General features: G+C 39.6%; 2 protein-coding genes across 4 annotated transcripts in view; one reads left to right on the plus strand and one right to left on the minus strand.

The window, feature by feature from the left end:
- The first annotated feature begins 1 nt into the window (after position 1).
- Positions 2-6,260, plus strand: IFIT5 (interferon induced protein with tetratricopeptide repeats 5). The gene is made up of 2 exons (XM_001086665.5): positions 2-97; positions 2,460-6,260. The coding sequence occupies exons 1-2, from the start codon at positions 93-95 to the stop codon at positions 3,901-3,903; spliced, it is 1,449 nt and encodes a 482-aa protein (XP_001086665.2). The 5' UTR covers positions 2-92; the 3' UTR covers positions 3,904-6,260.
- Positions 6,261-14,324: 8,064 nt separating this feature from the next.
- SLC16A12 (solute carrier family 16 member 12) overlaps positions 14,325-24,901 on the minus strand; it is a 102,108-nt gene continuing 91,531 nt past the window's right edge. For all 3 annotated transcript variants that reach the window (XM_001086787.5, XM_015147653.3, XM_077946743.1), the window contains exons 5-7: positions 22,733-23,312; positions 20,178-20,437; positions 14,325-17,459 (exon numbers count right to left, since the gene is read on the minus strand). In XM_001086787.5, the coding sequence (XP_001086787.3) occupies positions 17,197-17,459; positions 20,178-20,437; positions 22,733-23,312 (1,103 nt within the window). In that variant the 3' untranslated portion in view covers positions 14,325-17,196. The remainder of the gene's footprint in view (positions 17,460-20,177; positions 20,438-22,732; positions 23,313-24,901) is intronic.

Here is a 24,901-nt window from a genome sequence, read left to right on the forward strand (position 1 = left end):
CACTGCGCGGCTGCCCTCGGTCCCAGGTGCTGAGGAGAGAGAGAGCGCGCGAGGAACTGCGCCGCCCTGACGGCCTGCAGAGCGTTGCCATCATGAGGTAAGAGTTTTCCTCTGCCTCTCCTCCCAAGCCCCGGGTTGGCCTTTGTTTCAAACCGGGCATCTTTTATTCATTTCCAGCGCAATTCTGCGGCCTTTTCAGGGGCCAAGCCCCTCGCGCCCGGCAGCCAGGCATCTGCGTTGGGGACCCTCCCCAGGCGCTCTGTCCCGGCGCACGGCGTCTGAAGTCGGGCCTATCGGGGAGGGTGGCCGAGTGGACGCTTCTCCGGAGTCCGGTCCCTCTCGAGCGCCTGAGGAGGCCAGTCAGGGAGGAGGAACAGGAGATGCTCCCCGGCAGCCTGCCCCATCCCTGGCGTCTGCGGTCGGGACTGTCAGGGCATGTGCCGAGCGACGCTCCCCCAGGAGGCCTGTCCACCCCGCGCGACCCGACGGCTTTTCTCGGAAGCGGCGACGGAGACCGTGCGGGGCACGCGGACGCCGCCTCCGGGAAACTGGTCAGAGCCTGCAGAGCCCCCGGGGCCGTTCCGGGGGCAGCTGCTACATGCAGAGTCTCCTTAGGCCCTATCGCGTGCCTCTGTTTCCAGCTGCCATTCCCTCGGTGTGGCATACGCGGTTTCGCCGCAGCCCTCCAGGTGTCACATTCGCCTGCCACTGCCATTTTGCCTTTCTGATTTCTGGGTCTGAGTTCTTCCCTTCCGGGGAGCTACCTCTGTACCAAGCACAGATTGTTATCATCCCACCCAATCCGCTATTTTATGAGGATTTCTTTATCTGACTCCTTTACTGATTCAGTATGATGGCGTCCTTTTCTTAATCATTTTGTATCCCCAGGGGCTAGTACCCTGCCCTGCACGTGGTTAGTGAACCTTCCGCATTTAATGAGTTGAGGAATAAGAGGTTAAGGTTAAGGTCTTGGGCTCTAAAAGCAGATAGTCCCTTGTTCTAAATCCTGACTGAGCTCCTACTAGTTGAGTGACCACAAAGTTTCTCAAACTCTGTGAGTCTGTTCCTTATCTGTAAAAATTAATGGTGACCATCTCTTGGGACTGTGGAAAAGGACAATAATAAATCCTAGCAATTGACTGCTTAGCACATAATTCTTGCACAATAAATGTTAACTATTCTCATTATTATAAGTTAAAAAAAAGTTTAAGTGCCACCCACACATCTAACTTTTTTTTGAGATGGAGTCTCGCCCTGTCACCCAGGCTGGAGTGCAATGGCTCAATCTCGGCTCACTGCAACCTCCGCCTCCCGGGTTCAAGCGATCCTCCTGCCTCAGTTTCCCTTGTAGCTGGGATTACAGGCGTGCGCCACCACTCATGGATAATTTTTTGTCTCTTTAGTAGAGACGGGGGTTTCACCATGTTGACCAGGCTGGTCTCGAATTCCTGACCTCGTGATCTGCCGCTCTCAGCCTCCCAAAGTGTTGGGATTATAGGCGTGAGCCACTGTGCCTGGCCACATGTAACATTTTTAAGAAAGGAGAGTGCTATCAGGATGGGGCTTAAAAAAAAAAAAAAAAAAAAAAGAGGGTGGTGTGCACCGTACATATGCAGGATGGGGAGGAAAAGGGCTGGGCCCCATTGGGGACTGTCCCCCAAGGACAATGAAAGACTGCTTCTTCCTAGCAGAAGAACAAAATTACTGAAAGATACCCTCTTCTGATGCAATAGCTTCTCTCTTATCAGCTTCCCAGAGACAGAGTTACAAAATTAAGTAGACAAAGTTTAAACAGTAAAAATTCTCATGGTGTCCAGTTGTGCATAAATTCCAGAGCCTGGACAAACCACTTCAGTACCTGATTGAATGTCCCTTTGAGATCTTACAACCACATTCATAATACCTGAGCAGCCCTCCTCATCCTCCTTGGGCTGGGCTGGTAGAGACCTTCAAAACAAGCGTTTGTTTTAGGCAGAGGGCTGGTAAAGCAATATTGTGGATTTGAGCAGACTGTAAGGACATGGCATGTCTTGCCCATGTTTTTGGTACAGTTATACTAGAGAAAGGAACAATTACCAAGGAACAATTTTACCAGGTTTCCTAGTCAGAATCAGTACTCAATACAGAAATGGAATTTTCATATTAATTATTGAATATGTATATCTTTATTCCTAATTTTCAGTGGTTTAGTGATTGCCAAAAGGAAATAGATGCATGTAATACAGAAAGCTCTGTCATCTCTCCAGAACTGTTTTTGCAATAAATAGTGAGAATTTAAATGAAATATTTCTAGGACATAACTGTACATAGAAGAAACTCTAAAGTTATGGGAACCTAATGCTTTAACTGTAAGATCAAATAGGGATAAAATTAGTTGTTATGCAAAGAACAATATTTCAGGTTTAGAAAATTATTTCTTGTATTTCTTCAAAAATTAAAAAGTATTTTATCTTTGACAGTGAAATTCCTAAGGACCCCTTGAAGGCCATTCTGTTGGAGTTAGAATGTCATTTTACATGGAATTTACTTAAGGAAGACATTGATCTGTTTGAGGTGGAAGATACAATTGGGCAACAGCTTGAATTTCTTACCACAAAATCTAGACTTGCACTTTATAACCTATTGGCCTATGTGAAACACCTAAAAGGCCAAAATAAAGACGCCCTTGAGTGCTTGGAAGAAGCAGAAGAAATAATCCAGAGAGAACACTCAGACAAAGAAGAAGTACGAAGCCTGGTCACTTGGGGAAACTATGCCTGGGTGCATTATCACATGAACCAGCTTGAGGAAGCTCAGAAGTATACAGGTAAGATAGGGAACGTCTGCAAGAAATTGTCCAGTCCTTCTAACTACAAGTTGGAGTGTCCTGAGATTGACTGTGAGAAAGGGTGGGCACTCTTGAAATTTGGAGGAAAGTATTATCAAAAGGCTAAAGCGGCTTTTGAGAAGGCTCTGGAAGTGGAACCTGACAATCCAGAATTTAACATCGGCTATGCTATCACAGTGTATCGGCTGGATGATTCTGATAGAGAGGGGTCTGTAAAGAGCTTTTCTCTGGGGCCTTTGAGAAAGGCTGTTACCCTGAACCCAGATAACAGCTACATTAAGGTTTTTCTGGCACTGAAGCTTCAAGATGTACATGCAGAAGCTGAAGGGGAAAAGTATATTGAAGAAATCCTGGACCAAATATCATCCCAGCCTTATGTCCTTCGTTATGCAGCCAAATTCTACAGGAGAAAAAATTCCTGGAACAAAGCTCTCGACCTTTTAAAAAAGGCCTTGGAGGTGACACCAACTTCTTCTTTCCTGCATCACCAGATGGGACTTTGCTACAGGGCACAAATGATCCAAATCAAGAAGGCCACACACAACAGACCTAAAGGAAAGGATAAACTAAAGGTTGATGAGCTGATTTCATCTGCTATATTTCATTTCAAAGCAGCCATGGAACGAGACTCTATGTTTGCATTTGCCTACACAGACCTGGCCAACATGTATGCTGAAGGAGGCCAGTATAGCAATGCTGAGGACATTTTCCGGAAAGCTCTTCGTCTGGAGAACATAACCGATGATCACAAACATCAGATCCATTACCACTATGGCCGCTTTCAGGAATTTCACCGTAAATCAGAAAATACTGCCATCCATCATTATTTAGAAGCCTTAAAGGTCAAAGACAGATCACCCCTTCGCACCAAACTGACAAGTGCTCTGAAGAAATTGGCTACCAAGAGGCTTTGTCACAATGCTTTGGATGTGCAGAGTTTAAGTGCCCTAGGATTTGTTTACAAGCTGGAAGGAGAAAAGAGGCAAGCTGCTGAGTACTATGAGAAGGCACAAAAGATAGATCCAGAAAATGCAGAATTCCTTACTGCGCTCTGTGATCTCCGACTTTCCATTTAAATACACACTCTAGGAAATTAGCTCTAAGTTTTTCCCTCCGTTTTGGGTTCTTCTGGTTTTTTTGTTTGTTTGTTTGTTTTAATCCATTGTTTATTATAGAACTAATATTTATTGAATAGTTATTGTGTACCAAGCATTGTGCTAAATACTTTATATGCATTATGATGAATCTTGTGTAGTTTTCTTTTTCTTTTTAATTAAAATACTATAATCCGTTGAGAAATAGCAATATTCTAGCTATTGTAACTTAATGGTATGGCCATTAGATCTGAGCTTTTTATCTCTGCTCTTTGTAACACTTTGCAGATTACATTTTGGCAAATTTCTCATATTATGTAGTAAATATATTCCTATGTAAACCTTTGATACCTAGATCAGGAATACTCTTCCAGGAGTACAAAATTACATTATTAATAGTTAAGCTCTTAACTATGTAGTTTGCAAAAGACAGCACTTTTTAGTTACAGATGTTTTGACTTTGATGAGGATATTTAGCTATCAATCTAATAGTCACCTAAAATATCTTTTTTGTTGGAAAAAAGTTTATAATAAAAAAGTTTGTCATCTCTAGTGACTTCAATAAAATGAAAAAACTAGAAGAGAAGAAAAAAGATTTCCTCAAATTTTAAATATGTAACTTCAGGGATTCAATCCCCAAATGTTTATTAAGTAGTTAGAAATAATTATGTGGGAAAACAATAAATAATGGAAAATAGTGAGTCTCAAATTTTTGTTTTTTTTTTTTTACTAAAAAAAATCTGCAATGAATCTATATGCAATTAATTTTATTCCTTCCAGCCAAAATTACAATATTTTTAGGTTAAAATTATTGAGATATAAAGCAGCCATTGGGAAATTGGGAGAAATGATAAACAAATGGAAAAAGAAGATGTCCCTAACCTACCCCCATAGATGACCAATATTTCAGTGTACTAATTTTGAATCTGTTCTGAATAGCGTTTTTATACCCTCAATTTCTGGCCTTTGGCTATTTTAGCATTTCAAAGTGACTTCTATGAAGCTTTTTTTTTTAATGTGAAATTTTCAGAGTGTTGTTTTTTTCATGTAGATACTCCAGGAAGAGTTAAGCATGGCTTTCAGTTTTAATATCCACCTTCAGGGGTTACTGCTTGAGGGCTTTTATCCCAGGGGACTTTTTAATTTGGATGTTACTTAATGTGGCTTATCTAATGTAGTTTCTTTGATTATGTGGCTTATCTAATGTAGTTTCTTTGATTATAGACTACACAATTATGTACCATCACAGTATTAGTGGAAACGTACTATGTGATTTAATTCTCCATTCCTCCAATGTAACTCTTAAAATTATTATGTAAGTGTGTGTTTTACTTTTTGTTTTTTATTATCTTTAAAATTTCTATTATGGTTTGATTGTTATAAAAATAATGAATTCTCATTGTAAATTTCCAAAAAAAAATTACAAAAATATGTAAATTTAAAAATGAGAGCAGTCCCTTTACCCTACCACAGTTTCACACCCTCAAGGTAAACTTATAACAATTTGATATGTATCCTTCCAGATCTTTTTTCTATACGTAGTCAGACATACATATATACTGCAGTGTATCTCATGTATTAATTTTTTTAATCTTTTGTTTTACTTAATTCTGTTTATTATTATTATGTTTGAGCTATTAAGGAAGAACAAGGAAGGGAATGATCTTTTCTCAAGTATTTCAGAAAGTCAGCACTGAAGTCCTGACCTATCAGTAGACACATTTGTCCCTTTGAAATATTTTAGGATATTCTAGCAAAGCAGGCCATTTCTCCCACCTGAAAGTACATAACTTCCATCGCTTGCTACGTAATTCAAAAAACTCACATTCAGGGATTACTCAGACAGTTCATCATAGAAAAGATTATTTGCTTCATCATTTAACTTGTTTTTATAAATCAGAGCTGTGTTCATACACAGAAGGGGCCTGAGATTTCTGCCCTTTAAACAAACTAACAGGTGAGGATGCTGCTGCTGTTCTAATTACATTTTGAGTAGTAATGTCTACAATATTGTTCCTCAAACTTGGCTACATATTGGAATCACCTAAAAAGTTAAAACAAAACATGGATGTCTGGGTCCCACCCCATAGAGAATGACTCACTTGGCATGGGATGCAGTCCAGGCATCATGATTTTTAGATTTTCCAGTTGGAACTTGTGCAGCAAAGTTTGGGAGCTACTGATCTACAATGTGAAAAGTAAGTATAAATGGAATAAAATTAATTAGGCTAATAGGCTTAAACCAGGAAATCCTAAGTTCCTTGAATATCCGGTTTGCATTTGGACTTCTCATCTTGTACTTGGTATATAATACTCTAATAAAAGCTGCCTGAGTTGAATTGTATATTGTCCTACACCTACCTCTGAAAGCTGCCCTTACCAACTGACTCAAAGTCTCTGAAATGGGTCCAAATCCTACTTAGTTAGATGAACTCATCCTGTCAAGCCTGATAAGAATCCTATGATTCCAGGCCCAAGTTATTTTCTTGCCTATTAGACAAACTTATAAATATGCCCAGAAAAGTGGCTGTGATTGCTATTCAGGGTAATTTGGCCCTTCCGGAAAAGAAGTGCCTCCTCTCCAAATCTTGAAGGTGCTCTTGGAAACTATTTCATTCAGCACTAAAGGTACTCTCCTTGACTCATAAAAGCTGAGAAAAGTCCTTTCAACAAATGACAAATCAGCTGGCAGAAAAACTGGCTTCCCGTCATGGAGCTCTTAAAGATATTTGCTGTCCTCTCTGGGTGCCCAAATAGTCTTAGCAGTTGATCACATGCTATCAGCCAGAGTTTCAAAAGCAATATAAACTGTCACTGTTTCTTTCTAGATTGAGTCAACGATGCAGATTACTTCAGTTCAGGAACAACCTTGTAGACAACACAGAACTTTAAAATCAGGAGAACCTTGAGAAAATCCCTACTCCAACCAACTTTATTGATATGAAAATTGACACCAGAACTGGTGATATGACTTAAGATATCACAACTAATTTGTGGACCATAATTTCTTTCTCCTGGCTGCTGGTTCAGTAGCACTTACGCCCATTTTATAGTTTCTACCGGGAATCATTTGTTGTAGGCTAAACATCAATTGACAGAGTTTATCTGGCCATGATATGACTATGCTTATGTGACATCAACTATAACACAGGCAGGCCCAAGGAGAGTCCTTTTATGGAATATGTTCATTACTGAGATTAAAGAACATGACGGAACTATAAAACAATGTGGCAAGTTTTTATATAATTGGCAAATTACAAGAAGTGAAAATCCATTTGGCCTTGACAATTGGAACAGTCTCCTTTGAGTAGTTCAAGTGTAATAACATTGTAACCCTAATGTGGTAGCAATGAGAAGCACCTCTCAGATCTCTAGCTACAGGGATTATAATTGTCTGGAGGTCCCATCTCTACACATTGAAATCTATCACTACATTTACACTGAGGCCATGCTTCCCAGTGTGGCAAGGATACTAAGTCATGCCCTCTCCTGAGAGATGCCGTACTCCTCTGATGAGCAATTTCAGCTCAAGGACTCCCCACCAGCCTTGCCAAATGTTCCTTAAAACAATACTGTAATCTAAGATGTTTTTACCCAACTTTTCTTCCTTCTCTCTCCCTTACATATGGGGTCAGACCTGCATCACAGTTGGATGGCTCTCCCAGCCTCTGTCTGCTCTCTTCCCATTTTTTCTCAGAGGTGTTTCCCCAAATACATTTCTTGCACGTTCAACATCCCATCTTAGATCAAACTGACACATCTAGTGAAAGAAATGTAATTAGAGGACTCTAATTGGCTGGGTGTGTAAAAAATGTAATTAGAGGACTCTAATTGGCTAATATGTAAATAATGTTTACATAATATAAATGTCATTTATTGTTCTTCAACTTTTTGGATCAGTAATTATGATTAAAGAACAAATCATGGCTGGGTGTGGTGACTCATGCCTATAATCCCAGCACTTTGTGAGGCTAAGGCAGACAGGTTGCTTAAGGCCAGGAGTTCGAGACTAGTCTGGCCAACATGGCAAAACCCCATCTCTACTAAAATTACAAAAATTAGCTGGGCATGGTGGCACATACCTGTAACCCCAGCTACTTGGGAGGCTGAGGCACAAGAATCACTTGAACCCAAGAGGCAGAGGTTGCAGTGAGCCAAGATCACATCATTGCGCTCCTCCAGCCTGGGCGACAGAGGGAGACTCTGTCTAATAAATAAATAAATAAATCTTTCCAATGTTATAATATTTGATTTGGAAAAGAGAAGGGGGAAGAGAGGTAAGGGAAATAGTCTTAGTTTCTGTTGTGCTGCTATAATAGAATACCTGAGACTGAGTAATTTTAACAATCAGAAATTTATTTCTCACAGTTCTGGAGACTGGAAGTTCAAGATCAAGGAGCTGGCAGGTTTGGTGTCTGGTGAGGGCCTGGTCTGTGCTTCCAAGATGTCACCTTGAATGCTGCATCCTCTGGAAGGGAGGAACTCTGTTCCTCACACGGCAGAAAAGCAGAAGAGAGCAAGAACCCACTCCTGCAAGCCCTTTAGATAAGGGCATTAGTCTAGTCATGTGGATCAAGCCCTCAGGAACATCTCTCCTTAGGTCTCACCTCTCAATACTGTTGCATTGGAGATTAAGCTTCCAATCCATGAATTGGGAGGAGACAAAAACATTCAAACCATAGCAGAAAAATAGAGACTGAAAAGATACAGATCTAAGCGATGTTTTGTTTCTAGAACTGGATTTTGGAATTCAAAGATTTGGAATAAACTCCTCACAAAAGGAAGCTGTGTATTTTGGAAGATTGAAGAACCAGTAAACAATTAGAAGCCAGAATACATACCCAGTCCTTCATCCTTGGAAGGAAGGATATATCCCTTGTGCAAAGACCAACCAGCATCAGACCCTCACCCAGTGTGGAGAGCAAAATAAGAAGGCAAGGAGACAGTTGGATTTGGCCATTCCACAATGTATACATATTTTAAAACATGTTGTACATGATAAATATATGTGATTTTTATTTGTCAGTTTAAAAAGGAAAGGGAAGGGGTGGGGGATGAGGAGGGGTGGAGGGCGCTGGAACACATGTAACAACTAGGGCTAGGGTCACCTGCGCTTTAACATCCCCTGAGTTTGCCTTGAGCCTCCAGGCCATGGACTTTGGAACATGGCTGTGAGTCCCTAATTCTATTAAATATTAATTTGGTTCAAGAGTAACTTCATCTCTCTTCACATGCTTTTCCTTTCCATACCACATCAACTCCAGCAAATCTCACCAAAGCAAACAAACAACAACAAATATCAAAACTGAACAAACACCAAAACCCAAATCACTTACAGGTCATTTCTATATAAAAACCCTTTATTGAGAAGATCTGAGGAGACAGAAAAATCTACAACTTTAAAGTTAATATTAGGTAATCTCTGTTTTTCAGGAAGAAAAAGGGAGAGAAGTGAGAGGGTGGAATATTGGGAGAGGGGAGACAGAAAGGAAACAAAAAAGAATGGAGGGAGCAAAGAAAGAAGAAAAGAAGGAAAGATCCCCAACCATTTATTGATATTCCTGCCTCTTTCCATTATTCTGAGCTTTGCCTCTTTCCCTGTGTCTCCTCTTCTCCCTTCAAAACCATTCTTCCATTTTTCTTAAACAGAGCAACTCTGTTCTCTTATCCTCATACTCAGTCACAAACCCACCGATGAGTAACCAAATTCATTGAGTTGCTTAGTTCTACATAAGAACTTTCATTTTAACATGATCCATTCTCCTTTGAAAGCAATTTCAGTTATAAATAAATAGCATCCCCACATAATTTCACATGCACTACACATTTAAAGTAAATTTAATCACTAACTTTGTCATTATTGCTGTACAGTATAATCTGATATTTGATGTTTTCAAATCCACATGGAATCCATCCTTCTATATCATTCGGTTTCAACATTTTCTAACATTTGGCTTCTGATATATGTTTGAGATTCTGTGTCTCACACTTTAACTCCTTTATCAACTCACAACAAATAAATTAACACATTAGTAGGGGTCACAGTGGGAACAAGAATGGGAGAAGGCTGACAATCTGGGTTCCTGAGAAAGGCAGAGGACTCCAAATTTTTTTAACATTATGTTTTACCAATGACTATCCCTAGTCAAGCCAGTCAAAATCGTCATTCATATTAACTTTGATACTCCATGTTGCAGAACTGATATAGGTAACCAAAAGCTGAAAACTGCAACACAGCATCTTTATCCCAGTATTTATACTTGCAAGAGGAACAGGATAAATGTGGGATGGGTAACCAGCAAGGGGGAGTTGGAAGAGGAGGAAACAATAACAAACTTGAATGTCTGTGCTAAGGCAGGCCTTGGGGAGTTGAACAACTGGAGATCCCCTACTCCTGGGAAGTGTGCTTGCTAATTCCAGCAGATGGCAGCGCTGCATAAGATGTCAATTTTAAAATGCTTTTCCTGCTGTTCAAACTTTGGATCCTTGAGAATGACACTCTACAGTTGAGAGATGAATATTGAATTATAACCCCATACCCTGAAAATCTCCCTGCTTTGTACTTAAAGAAGGCAACTTCAATCCCCAAAAGTCCCAGACATCTTTATGGACCCATCATCAGAACATTAACGTCCACGTGTGCTTGGTTCTGCACTGGCTTGAGATGCCTGCTGAAACCTTAAGGAGCCACACAAAGCAGCTGTCTCACATCTCTTTCCCTCACTCCCAGCCTCTTGCCCTGAAAAAAGTAAGGGCTGATTCCAATCTGTTCAATCCTGTCTTCAGATTCCCCAGAATCCAATTTCTTCACCCATTGTGAATTCTTCCTCTCCTAACCCTCAAAGTACTTACACATGCCCTTAGCCTCAGGTCAATATTTAGTAACTTCTTGGTGTTATTCTAACCTGAGTTGGTTTCAACTTACCAATTAGGCAGTAAACTTGAGATCATGAAGGGGGTGCCATGTGTATTTTTAATTCTCCACCATATATATAACATGGTTCCAGATTCCAAAGAGGTGCTTGATAAATAGTCGGTTGCTTAACTCCTTTCACCATCTCTTAAAAAAAGTCTGCCAGCATACTGTCTAATTTTCAACAATGCCCTATGAGTTAGGGGCAGCCATACATCTGGTCAGGACAAATATTTCAGTCAGAAACATCTCCTGCACCTGGCAAATCCCTGGCATAAAGATTTCGTGTAAAAGCAGTTTGTGTGGTGCCTGTAACTGAAACCCCATCTTTTCATGTTTGAGGCATGTGCAATCTACCTTTTCCCAACGTTCCAGGGCTCCCTTGTGTGAACAGTTCCTCTTCCCTGGGGTTTCCATTCATTTGTGCACAACAGCTATTTAATTAAGCCTGTCTGGGTTGAACACAGTAGTATCATTTTTTACATTCAGGCCTCAATCAAAAGTTTGTTATTTAGTATGTTTTGATCAACTCTTCTCTTTGCCACTTTTATTCCCTTTCCAAAACCTGCTCCATAATGGTCAATGTTCCACAGCTTCTAGTGTTTATGTGACACTTCTAACAAGGTGTCCTATTTAGACACACCAAATCTAATGTATCCTATCTGTTCTGGGTACAAGAGCAATTTGTACCCAAACAAACCTGCACCCCAACCCTTCAATCCGCCCCACCCTCGCTAATGTTACAATTCTCCTTAGCAGTTTTTTCATTTATTTGTTCTTTACACTCATTTATTCATTCACCAAGTATTCATCGAATGCCTACTCTGGGTCAGGCACAGCTCTAAATAGTGAATGAGTGAGTATGATCCCTGTCCTCAGAAAGCTTGTGGTTTTGTGGAGCAGACGAAATTTAAAAATAAAAACACACATCAATATATATAACTAAAAGATGTTCTTTGGAGGAAAATAACAGAATGCTATGAGCATGTAGAATGTGGGTGGTACTGGCAGGGGAGGGATGTATAATTTAGATAAGGGCAGTGGTTAAAGATGGACTCTCTAGGGCAGTGACATTTAAACTGAGGCCCAAAATATGAGAAGAGAGTGATCACAGGGATCAACATATGCAAAATGCCCCAAGGTCGGGGGTAGAAAGGGGAGGCTTGGTGCTTGGAGGAACTGATAGAAAAACTGGGCACTAGAGTGTAGTAGAGGATGGGGGATGTAGCCTAAGGACAGGAACCACACCCTGTGTGACCTCATAAGTCCAGTGTGGGCACTGAATGCTCACATTGACCCATACCCACACCTTGCTCTGCCCCCAATTGCAAAAATAAGCTATCCAAGAATGAGCACAGGTCTTCATCTTTCGTAGTACAAGGTCCTTGAGAACTCTTCTATCATTACACTGGTCAGTGGGAAAAGGTCTAACTTGTCATCACAAAAGAAACATTTATGGAAAAACTTGAAAAGGGCTACATTTGAAATGCTAATTCTAAAGCCTTTTAATGCCAACTCAACCCTCAAAAATAAACTGCTTTTTATTTAATTCTAGACCAATCTTAGTTCCCAGATCCCTCAAAAAGACCTCTGACCTTTAAACAATTAAGAGCAATAATGAGAGTAATAATGATCACTCTCAACTAAACCTCAAAATCCCTTTTTATTGGTTTGACTCTCTTGGGTCACGAGAGAGAGAGAAAAGAAAAAAAAAAGGCCCTTTTAACTTATTTAATACAGCCCTGGGCCTCAGGTAGATAGACCCTTTAGTGTGCTAGGGAGAGAAGGAGAAAATTTTAATCTTCAATTGATACTCAAAGCCCATAGCAAGAAAAGGGCCCGAATCAGCTTTGTAAGTAATGATGTGGCTCATTAATAGGTGATACTAACCACATGTGTCCCCGTTAGCATGAACAAATTATTCTTGCCAAGTTCAGGTATTCCCTGGCAGCTGAAGGAAACATGAGCTGTGCACATGTTAATATATTTCAAATTGCTTCATCAAGGGAGAGGATAATGGGTAGATAATTGTAGATGTGGGGGAATAGGTACCTCAAGTTCTTTACACTATTCATTCTACTTTTGTATATGTTTGAAAAGTACCATAATATCTTATCTTAAGTGTCAGTCCTTTTATCTTTATTTAGTATCGTCCCACTCCCCCAACCAAATAGTTTTCTGTGCTATGGGACAAAACCTCAGTCATCTGTCATTGGTAGCTGTGCTGGTAACAGATATGAAAATCTATTCTTTGACAGAGTTAAAACTTTTTTTACGTTTTTTAAAATGTTTTTTAAAAAACATTTTTTTTAACTCAAACTTTCAAGTGTGAGGAAAGAAACTCAGATATCTACCCCGAATTTGTACTATTTCTTTTTTTCTTTTCTTTTTTTTTTTTTTTTTGAGACGGAGTCTCGCTCTGTCGCCCAGGCTGGAGTGCAGTGGCCAATCTCAGCTCACTGCAAGCTCTGCCTCCCGGGTTCACGCCATTCTCCTGCCTCAGCCTCCCGAGTATCTGAAACTACATGCGCCCACCACCACGCCCAGCTAATTTTTTGTATTTTTAGTAGAGATGGAGTTTCACCGTGTTAGCCAGGATGGTCTCGATCTCCTGACCTGGTGATCCACCCTCCTTGGCCTCCCAAAGTGTTGGGATTACAGGCGTGAGCCACTGCGCCCAGCCGAATTTGTACTATTTCATTTCAGTAAACAATTTCAGAATTAGACCTACTGGGACCAGGAAGGGGAGTGCCTAACAGACATTACCATTTTCATTATCACTGGCAATGGTGAAGGCACTTCAAGAAGAACTCAACTCCTGAGAAAGCCTGACTTTGGTAATGTGGAAGGCAAACAGTGGAACTAGCTCACTTTTGGGACAAAGCATGCTCCCCAATTCACCCCCTCAACCCTAAATGCTCCCCAAAAGAAGCCTGGATCAATCGACAGCAAATTAAACCACTGAGCCTGGAAGTAGTGGTTTTGAGAGATCCTCTTGGGAAAACTCTTGGAAATCTCCAATCTAGAATCTTCCTTTAATATTGATTAGACGATTGAAGCATAATCCAAAGGATTTTATCTGTCCAAGGGAGCATCTGTTTCCCAACAGCTTCTTGAACCCACATAAGATGATTCAAGTAGGCACAGGGGAAGGACACAGGGCTTCAGAATCAGCAGCATCCCAGTTTTACAGGATTTCACACTAGAGGAGTGCAGTGGATACTGAGCTGTGGGAACTGGTGCTTCATTTTCCACATCTCCAAAACAATAATGATAGAAGTCACTATGGGGATTAAATGAGACAATGCATAGGAAGTAGCTGGCATAATAGCTCACACGTTGGAAAAACTCAATAAAGACTTTTGGTTTTTGTAAATCATTTGATTACTTAACACATCTTAAAATGCTGACCACATCTTACCATGATCCAGACAGGCCCACTCACCATCCAATCCAAACCTCTTGTCCAAGGGAAAAATGTCTTTCCAGACACAGGACAATAAACTCATTTTATTTTGCTTTTGAAATAAGAAAATATTAGCATAAATATTTCATCTATTAATGAAATTACAATCTGAACAAAGAGCCCAATCATACAGTGTATCTATAAAGTTAGATAATGTCTTCTGATTTTCTACTCAGATAATCCCAAAGTAGAGCTTACAGTAGTAGAAAGAAATATTTAAGATGTAAAATTATCCCGCTATAATTTTGTTCTTGATTCCACAAAATACATCATTCCCATGAATTTCTCAGTTTTGAAATAAACAGTATAGACACATGGAACATTAACACCAAAATTCTGTGTAGAAATGTAAAATAGTAGACCTTAAGATGTACATTTTTCTTACGAATTTTCTAAAAATGCTGCTTCAAAAGGGAAAGTAAAATGCAAATCTATGCACGTATAAAGTCAAATCTCCCAAATGTTTTTACACAAAATCTTTAAAAGTTCTGATTACTATGCTCATTTTGCATACTTACAATACTTGACAGAAATTATATTGCAGAACCACATAAACAAAATTTTGTTGTGATCACGATGAAAAAATATGTATAAGAATATTTGTAACTATTCATATTTTTAAAAATCTTTAGGCTTGAAATTCAAAAAATGATATTTAGGGCAAAGTGCTATTCCAAACAGATATAACGTCGTTTTAACTTTGACGTTTTACAGATATCTTTCAAATACAAATATATATATATATATACACACACACACATATATATATATATATATATATATATATATTTTTTTTTTTTTTTTTTTTTTGAGATGGAGTCTCTCTCTGTTGCCCAGGCTGGAGTACAGTGGCATGATTTTGGCTCACTGTACCCTCCGCCTCCCAGGTTCAAGTGATTCTCTGGCCTCAGCCTCCCGAGTAGCTGGGACTACAGGCGCCCACCACCATGCCCAAGTAATTTTTTGCATTTTTAGTGGAGACGGGGTTTCACAATGTTAGCCAGGATGGTCTCGATCTCCTGACCTCATGATCCGCCCGCCTTAGCCTCCCAAAGTGCTGGGATTACAGGCATAAGCCACCATGCCCAGCTCCAAATATTTTTAAAATTGCAAATAACAAAGTCAATGAAAAGTAAATTCTTTTCAGTCCAGTGTGGGCTTCAAAACCAAATTATTAAACTATGTAAGGAGATAACAGATAACATTTACATTTCTCTTTGGAAAACAACATGAAATATTACCATTTTCTCCTATCAAATCAAGTCAGTATTTCATTCTGAAAGCAATGTATTAACATGTGATTTTATGAAATAATCAAGGTATAGGCAAACTCTCTTGCTGAGCATACACAGTAACCCAGGATCCTCCTCACTGCTGGTTGGTTTTTTTTTTTTTCCTCAGCACTTGTGAGGCCTTGTAGGGGACAGTGGATTAAATAGCCTTCAGGGTCAAAACAGTTCCTTAACATTTGGATTTTAAACTCCTGATAATTAAAATTGATTGCATAATTTGCCCGTATTTACAGGTGTGACATGATGTGAGATTCAGGATTATAATCCTTTGGATTTAAAATGGTTGGAGACAAGCTGGGGGATCTAGACTTTTTCTTCCCTCCATGCCTTCCCTCTTCAATCTGAAGACTCAGAAATTATCCCAAACCATAGAAAAGTGGAGTATTTGAGAATGAATCAACTTCTAATCCAATGAGTAGATTTCTAATTATTATCCACAAAGAGGTGAAGAGCAGTGGACAGTGGAACAAGAATTAACACAAGGAGAAAGGAATCTCACCTTCAGAATATCTCTAGCATAATATTTGTTCAGATAACTGACCCCCTCCTATCCTCTTTTGGGTAATGATAAAACTAAATGTCTGATCTGCAAAGAAAACTCTCACCAGAGACCTGCTGATTCAAGAATTCAGTTCCTGCCCAACTGGAATACTGCCAACATTTTTTCATCCTAACAGGAATGCGTCTGCAGTTTAAATAAGAGCTTTTTCTCTGAAGGTAAAAAATGAGAAGTTTTGGTGTTAACATTTCAGGTAAGATTGAGAGGTTGTCCTTCTGACTAAGTGTGTTCTGCTAAATTTAGAGTAAGTATTATATGTGATGGTAACAAAGGTGAGAGCCTGGAACCCGGTCTTAGGAAAAGAGCTTTCAGTTTCCAGTGGACAATTTCAAATAGATCTTACCAGCCACCCTTTGAGATCTATTCCAACCATGGCATTCCATGATTATTTGGATTCTCATACTGGTGTCTACCCTTGGGCAGAGGCAAGGGCTGGCTGCAAGACTAAGAGAGAAAAAAATAAGAGTTTCTTTCTATATTAATCACCACCTTTTGAAGAATCTCAAGTATTCTTTTAACAACCCCAGGTAAAACCCTAATGAGAAACTCCACCATGAAAAAGGTATGGCATTTTCACTCTTCACCACCACACCCAAGCTGACCTCCTTTCTCTAATCAGAACAAGGTTAGCAAAGCTACATGTTAATGTTTCCATTTTCTTTCTGAGGAGGGAACATGAAGGGGCTGAGACTGGGACAAAGCTGCTGCCCAGTGTCATCTGCTTTGGTTATGCGTTGAAATTATCCCTAATTACAGCTAATTATATCAGCTGTGTCCTTACATTTCTCACAGAGCTATGCCCATTGACCAAAAGATATGAGTTCAGTTATGAGTACAAATCCCAAATGAGAAGCCTCTGGGCTAGTCCAGCTTTCCTTATTATGTGCTATTTTCCCTTATAAATATTAATATGTTAACAAAACAATAATAATAGTTTCCTTGGAAGGCAATACTTCTGCCAAAATAAAAAGTTTCAGAAACACGAAGAATCTGCTGGCCCCACACCTCTCTCAAATCTGAAGATTCTGGGGCTCAAGGCCATTGGTCATGTGAGGCTGTAGCCAGGCACTGCTGTAGCCACAGGCTCCCCATGTTTCTGATCTAATTCTCTCTCCACAGAATAAGCCACTGATCCATTGGTCCATAGCTGCAGCTTGGGATCGGATTCTTTGGCAATGAACTGCAGCTGGGTTTTTCTCATTCTCTTTACAAGTCTACCAAAGCCAAGCAACACAGAACTAAATATCATTGAAAATCCACAGAGGAGGAATGCTGCAGTGTAGCTGCCAGTGGTATCTACCAGCCATCCTGTAACAAACAACAGCAAAATGATATTGTTAAGTTGAAAATTCAATTGCTTACCCACTCTCAAATTCTAATACTTTGCAAGGTTAATTATAGATCAACAGCGCCACCAATTGTAATTTTGTGCAGCAACTGAAAAACACATTCTGTGTTCCAGGAAAACTTTTAGAGTGAATTGATCGTTGTTATGTGAAGTGCTTGGAAGAGCATCATGTACTTAGTAGTCACAACGTAAATATTAGTTATTATTAACCCCGTGAAATCTGGTAAAAAGATAAAAATAGCATCATTTAAATTATTCAAGTTGGAATAATTCACCTAGGGTGTTAAAAGAACGTATTTGTAAAAAATGCTAGTAGTATTCACAGCACCCACACACTATTTTGAGTAACATGACATGCTTCAAAGCAGTATCACATTTTCAATTGGATTCAGTCATTATACTCTATCCAGTTTGAAAAATCAGGACTTTGGACCATTTTAGAATTCACAAATGCAAACTAGCTTTTTTTTCTTTATCTCTTGTTGCAACAAATTAATCTCAATATCTATCTCAGCTCTACATTTTGAGGAAAACTGGGCATATGATATGCAAAATAGGGGCCACGATGACAGAAAACCAGAGGGGTTACATTATACTTTATCAGGCAATTATTTTATAATTAACCAAGGTTTTTAAAAATTCCTTCAAACTTTCTTATCTGCCAAGAAAACCCATCAGAGAAGTATATGATTTCTTCTTTACCCACTTCAAATCCGTTAGTTGAAAATGGAATGTAGAAGTTGTTATAAGTCCCACAAAGTTTCCTGAATTTAAACTGCTCTCAGATATTTTAGTTATTGTTTGATTTACTTGTGCATTTCTATAGCACCAAACAAAAAAGACCGAGTAGAGGGTTGTTATTTGAAAGGTAAATAAGTAAGAAAATGATACAATAAGAATTAATCCTCGAATTCCCAGTAATGAGTATCGTGTCTGATTTGCCAATGAAGGCCACGAACTGAAAAAAAGATTCATGAATCCCAATTTCATTTGTGTCCTGTGACCTTTGATAGAATGACACTGTTTCTAAAGGTTGGTGAGCACTAAAATAGGCTATGGAGGGAGGACGTGGGAACATTTTGGGGACAGTTTTCAAAAATGGAGCATTAAACATAAAGATCATCATGGAGTTTAAACTGAACAGGATTTTTTCATCTGCACCACTGAAGCGGCCACAATTTCCCCTAGTTTGCTGTGTTTATTCCACCCCAATTGCTGGATTTGGAAATAGCCTGAAACTGTCTATTCACAATAATAGCTAATAGCAGAAACCCTGTCTTCCTCAAAAAAATTCCTGCCTTCTTTCTAGGCAAAGTTTTGGGTTATTTCTCTTTTCCCTGTCTTCAGAGACCTTGTTCACTCTCTCAGTTTTAATTTAGGCAGATAATAATATGGAACAGTAATTCTCAATATTTACCGTGCATGAGCATCACAACAAAGCTGGTTGAAAATATAGATTTCTGGAACTCATCCTCAACATTCAGATCTAGGTGGGAGTGTCAAGGAATCTGCATTTTTAATAAGGTCCCTAGGAGACTCTGATGCAGGTGGTGTAAGACCACATGCTTTAGGAAGGAGAAACAAGTTCCAACCTGTTTACTCCGGTCTCTCCAGCATGATAAACACAATGCTAGTTACACACACAATATATACTTGTTGAATTACTTGTTTAATGCATACAATAAATATTTGTCAAATTATTTGTTTAATCATGCTGTACTCTATAGCATTTTAGAGTTTATAAAACATTCTGAGTGCTTTATATGATGACTCCCAAATCTATATATAAATCAGGCCATCCATTAAAGCTCATATTTCATCTTTAAACAGCTCTATCGAGCATTTCTACCTGTATATTTCAGAAATCTCAACATATCTAAAAACCATATTCATTATTTTTCAGGCAAAGCCACTTTCTCTAATTTCTTTATTTTCTCAACCATGACATTATTTTCTAAGTCATCCTTGACTTATATCTCTCATTCACCTCTGTATGCCAAATTCTGCTGAATTTTGTTTTGAAAACTTCCTCCTTGCTCCCAGAGCTCATCTTTATTTCTGCTGCAGCAGCCCTAGCTAGGCCTTTATCAGCTGCCTCCTAAACCATTAGAATGGAATCTTAGCTACCTCTCTCTTAAGTTACTAGATCAATTGCTAGATCATATTTTCTAACATATACACTTTACCATATTATCCTTTTACATAAAGACTTTAATACTATCCATAGTCTCTGAAGAATAGAGCCCAGTTCCTTTGTCAGGCACCCAAAACACTCCACTATGACACTGGCATTTATAATTTCAGCCTCATCACCCACTGCCCCCTGTTGGAATCCTGTTCTCCCCTGAGACTTCCCTCTGAATGCACCCTACTTATTTATAAAGCTAAACAACTGCTCCATCCCCCTGCTCCCATCATTAATATGGAAAGCAATCAAGACCCTAATTTGGGACTTACTCTTTCCAGGTAAGCTAAGATTCTTACTTGGTTGGAAGAAGATTATAAAACAAGGATGTAGGTGGGACCAAGATAGTTTTGGGGGCTCATATGTTCCTTTTCTCTTTCACTCTTCCCCAACTCTCTTGACAATCCTTCTCATTGACTGCATGTGAGTTTGCTGTTTTCACATCAATATGCCAAAGAGAAAAGGTGGTTGGGGTTTCTCTCTGGAAACTTACCTGCGATGGGTGGGCTCACCAAGTATGGCACTGCGTGAAGGAAGTATACCACACCAAGCGCTGATGACAAAGAGGTGGTCCCCACTATCTCTGTGGTCACTACTGGGATCAAAGTCACGTAGGCACCATCAAAGTAGCCAAAGGTACAAGAGAAAGGCACGAGCAGAGGGAGACTTTGAAGCATTGGAAGGCAGAGATAGCAGAGCCCATCCATTCCCACAGCAAAGAGGTAGCAAACGTACTGGTAATTCTTCAGACACCTGTTGATATGAAGAACAAGAATGAGTGCAGGATGTACTCATTCTGTAAAAGAGCTTTAGAGCCACGGCTATGTAGCAGTAAGCACTGCAGTTATTTACAGAGATGGCTTTCCCATTGTGTGTTATCTATGTTGTCTTCCTATCTTTCCTTTTTACAAATGCAAGAATTCATCTCCCCAGTAAGCATGGTGTGGTAGAAAGAATATATGCTTCAAAATTAGAAAGGTAGAATATTAAAAGTATTTCTGCCACCCACTGCCTGCCTAACTCAATTTCTTTAGCTATAAAATGGAAAGGTTACTTATCTCACAGGGTTACTCTGAAAGTAGTCGTGAAATAAAATGTAGAGCAGGGGTCTCCAATCTTTTGGCTTCCCTGGGCCACATTGGAAGAAGAATAATTGTCTTGGGCCACACATAAAATAAACTAACACTAATGATAGCTGATGAAAAAAAAGAAAGGCAAGAGGAAAGGAAAGGAAAGGAAGGAAGGAAGGAAGGAAGGAAGGAAGGAAGGAAGGAAGGAAGGAAGGAAGAAAGAAAGAGAAAGAAAGAAAGAAAGAAAGAAAGAAAGAGAAAGAAAGAAAGAAAGAAAGAAAGAAAGAAAGAAAGAAAGAAAGAAAGAAAGAAAGAAAGAAAGAAAAAGTGTGTGCATAAATCTCAAAATGTTGTAAGAAAGTTTACAAATTTGTATTGGACCACATTCAAAGCCATCCCAGGCCGCAGGCAGCCCATGGGCTGCAGGTTGGACGAGCTTGACGTAAAGGGTCAGGAGGGTAATTTTCCTAGCAGTCTACCTTATTAGATGCTTTTAGATATGTTATCCATTGGTATATAAATACGCAATAACCCAAGTGGTTACACAAAGGGGAAACTGTAATACAAAGACATTAAAATGGTTTGCCAGAGATGATGGAGGTCTTGGACTAGGACAAAGTCTTAGTGGTATTCCCATTAATTTTCCAGATAACTCCAAACCCATCTATGATATGAATTATTTCAAAGACTCTGTATAATGTCAGCTCCAACAGCTTATGCTTTACAAACATTTTTCTACTCACAGCCTCATTTGAACCTCACAAAATAGTAATAAGGTCAACAGGCAAATATTGCACTGGCTCATTTTACAGAGAGAGATCAATGTGGATCTGAGGATTAGGTGACTTTCTGTAGGTTACAGGGTTAATAAGGAGCAGAGCCAGTGCAAGAACTTAGGTCTAGTATGCCTCAGACTAGAGATGCCTCCATTAGACCTACACCTGGCTGCTTCTTGCTGAGTTATTTGATTGTGAAAATAGGTACTCTTTGCTCTTCTCCTTCTTCTTTAACCATTACAAATGTCAAATTAATACTAAATATCATATTCATAACACTGGAGAATGGCAGTTGGATCCTGATTAATTGCCAAAAACATAATTTGTGAGAAGCTACATGATGGTATTCGCTCTGCAAGTCACATCTCAAGTGTGAATGGTTCACCATTTAGGAGAATATAAGTAGCCTGCACTCTTCAGTCCAAACAGATGAGCATTTGCTGAAGAAACTACTTCAGAGATTTCTTATAACTTTGGTTTCTAAGCCTACAATTACAAGGAAATTATTTGCAATTTGCATTGTCAAACATAAATATGTGGCTACAGATAATGTGTTATCATTGCACCTGGCCCTCCTGCCTGAATTGGATTCTGCTCCTTTTTCCATTGCCAGTCAGGAGTGGTTCAAAATAAACTAACACCACCACACCCAGCCAGAAGTTGCCTTGCTTGAGGACTGACTCGTCTTGGGATGGAATTAAATCTACCACCAGAACCTGTAGTTACCCTAGGCTTCTGCAATTTAGACACATCTGGCCCACGACCTCTTTTTGTACTACCTGTGAACTAAGAATGGTTTTTCCGTTTAAAAATGGTTGGAAAAAATCAAAAGAACAATATTTTGTGACACATGAAAATTATAAGAGAAATTCACATTTCAGTGTGCATAAAGTCTTATTGGAACATAGCCACTCTCTTTTGTTTACATATTGTCTGTGGCTGTTTTGTACTATAATAGCAGAGTTGGATAGTTGTGATGAAGAACACTTGGCCTACAAAGCCAAAAATGTTTACTATCTGTCCCTTTACAGAAAATTTTGTCAACCTCTGATCTAGAAGAACCAGCAAGGGAGATGCCTTCAGATACTGCAGACTTATTAACATTATTCAGACCTAGGTATTCTACAGGGTAAGGAGCTGAGGAGAAACTCAAGGCTTAAAGTCCCCTGGTGGGGAACCAATTGTAGTTTCACGAATTTTACCTTCTGTCGGTCAGCCATCCAAATGTAATATTGCCAATAATGTCAATCACTCCAAGTATGGACATAAGAAAAGCAGCTTGCTGATGACTCACTCCAACACTCAAAGCATAAGGCACCAAGTACACAAAGAGAGGGCTGCAGCCATAAGCCATAAACAGAACGGAGATGGCTAACAAAACAAAGTCTGACATCAGTAAAAAACTGTACTCTTGCTGCAAACAGCAACAGAGGCAAGTCTGTGCCCATTCTTTGGTCAAAGATGAATAGGGAGACACCCGCTTAAAGTCTTCTTTCTGAGTTCTACAGACATGGTTCTGTTCTGGAGTTGTGTGATCCTCTTTAAGAGTAATTGGCCTCATCAAGGCACCACAAACACAGAGATTCAAGACAAAGCCCCCAAGAATGAGTAAGGCTCCCCGCCAGGAAAACTGTTCAATAAGGAGCTGAACCACAGGAGCCAGGATGAAGGTGCCAATGCCACTTCCTGACATGGCAATACCATAAGCAAGGGCTTTCCGTCTGCTGAAGTACTTGCCAACCATGGCAATAGCTGGAGAGTAACAAAGTGCAAATCCCAGACCTGAGGATAAAGAGAACTCTATGAGTGCTGATGTACTATAAACAGCCAATGATATCTCAGAATACAATGATTCATATTAAAGAGAATCTGACCTCTCATTAAACGCTTTTAAAGCTGCTTTTTACACCAAGCTTAAAATGAGTCTCCCCTCACCAGTCATTCACAATTTGGCAAATGTAGAATATACATGACTTTCTTCTTAGGGAGAACACACTTAAGGAAATGTGACTTCATAAACAAAGTTAAATGAAGAACATAAAAAGCATTATATGAACTATATTGGAATTCAGTAGAAAATCTGGATAATGTCAACCAAAGAAACTCATCACCTCCTCCATTTTTTAACTTAAATAATCCAGACAGTTGCCTCAACTCTTCACTGCCTATGAAGACACAACACTGACAATCTGTACCACGCTGGAATTTGGATTCAAATAGCATATACAACTATGAAAATTCCAGAGTAATTTTACATAGTTGGGAAACATTATACCAATTTTATATGTGAACATAGCAATGTATATTTTCACATATGTGAAAATATCTCTTAAGGTCAGCAGACAAATGTTGACGCTCTAGAAAGCTTTCTAGAGACCTTCAACTTTTGGGCTGGGTGCAGTGGCTTATGCCTGTAATCCCAGCGCTGTGGGAGGCCGAGGCAGGCAGACCACTTGAGCTCAGGAGTTTGAGACTAGCCTGGGCAATATGGCAAAACCCCATCTCTGAAAAAAAAAAAAATTAGCCAGGTGTGGTGGCATGCGCCTGTAGTCTCAGCTACTCAGGAGGCTGAAGGGGGAGGATGGCTTGAGCGCAGGAGACAGAGGTTGCAGCTGAGATTGTGCCACTGCACTCCAGCCTGAGGACAGAGTCAGATAGATCCTGTCTCAAAAAAATAAAAAAGGATCAACTTCTATGACTTCTTAAGTAAAGAAAATCTGAGGGGCTTTGAGCCTGGATTTTATGGCAACTAGAATGTCAGAGAAGGAAAAAGAGAATCACCTTCTGAAGCTCCTGCTTTCATCTGCACTGTAGGGTAGCCAGCAACCCAGAGTTGCCTGGACTCAGGGGTTTCTGGATGTGGGACTTTCAGTGTTAAAACCAGGACAGTGCCTGGTAAACTGGGATCCACTGGTCACCATAGCAGCAGTCAGGTTCTTTGGGTTATTAGGGGTGGATGTACCTTCTTTAGCTAACACAGCCAAATTTATAGCCTCACTATGAGGTTACATCCTTTATTGACCTTATTCACGCCACACCAATGGCACAATGCCCAGACAGGAGTTGGCGCTACTCTCCACACCCCTTTGAGTGATGGGCAAACTCCTACTGCAGTCCCACAGCCAACTCATCTTGATCCTATGCCGTCTCTGTAAGTGTGATTTATTGACTGTACATATTGTTTTTTACCCGTGGGATTTATTATAATTTGCTACAGTTATAGCATTGAGAAAGAATGTGTAATATAAGAATATTCACAATAAAGGGCTTTTTTAAAATTAGAAACTCCCGTTTATTAGACAGCAATATTCATTACAAAGCAGGAGCAACTCAGATTGACTGTCAATAGTATTTTAATGTCTTGGCAATGG

The sequence above is a fragment of the Macaca mulatta genome, chromosome 9 (genome assembly GCF_049350105.2).
Source record: "Macaca mulatta isolate MMU2019108-1 chromosome 9, T2T-MMU8v2.0, whole genome shotgun sequence".
Lineage (NCBI taxonomy): Eukaryota > Metazoa > Chordata > Mammalia > Primates > Cercopithecidae > Macaca > Macaca mulatta.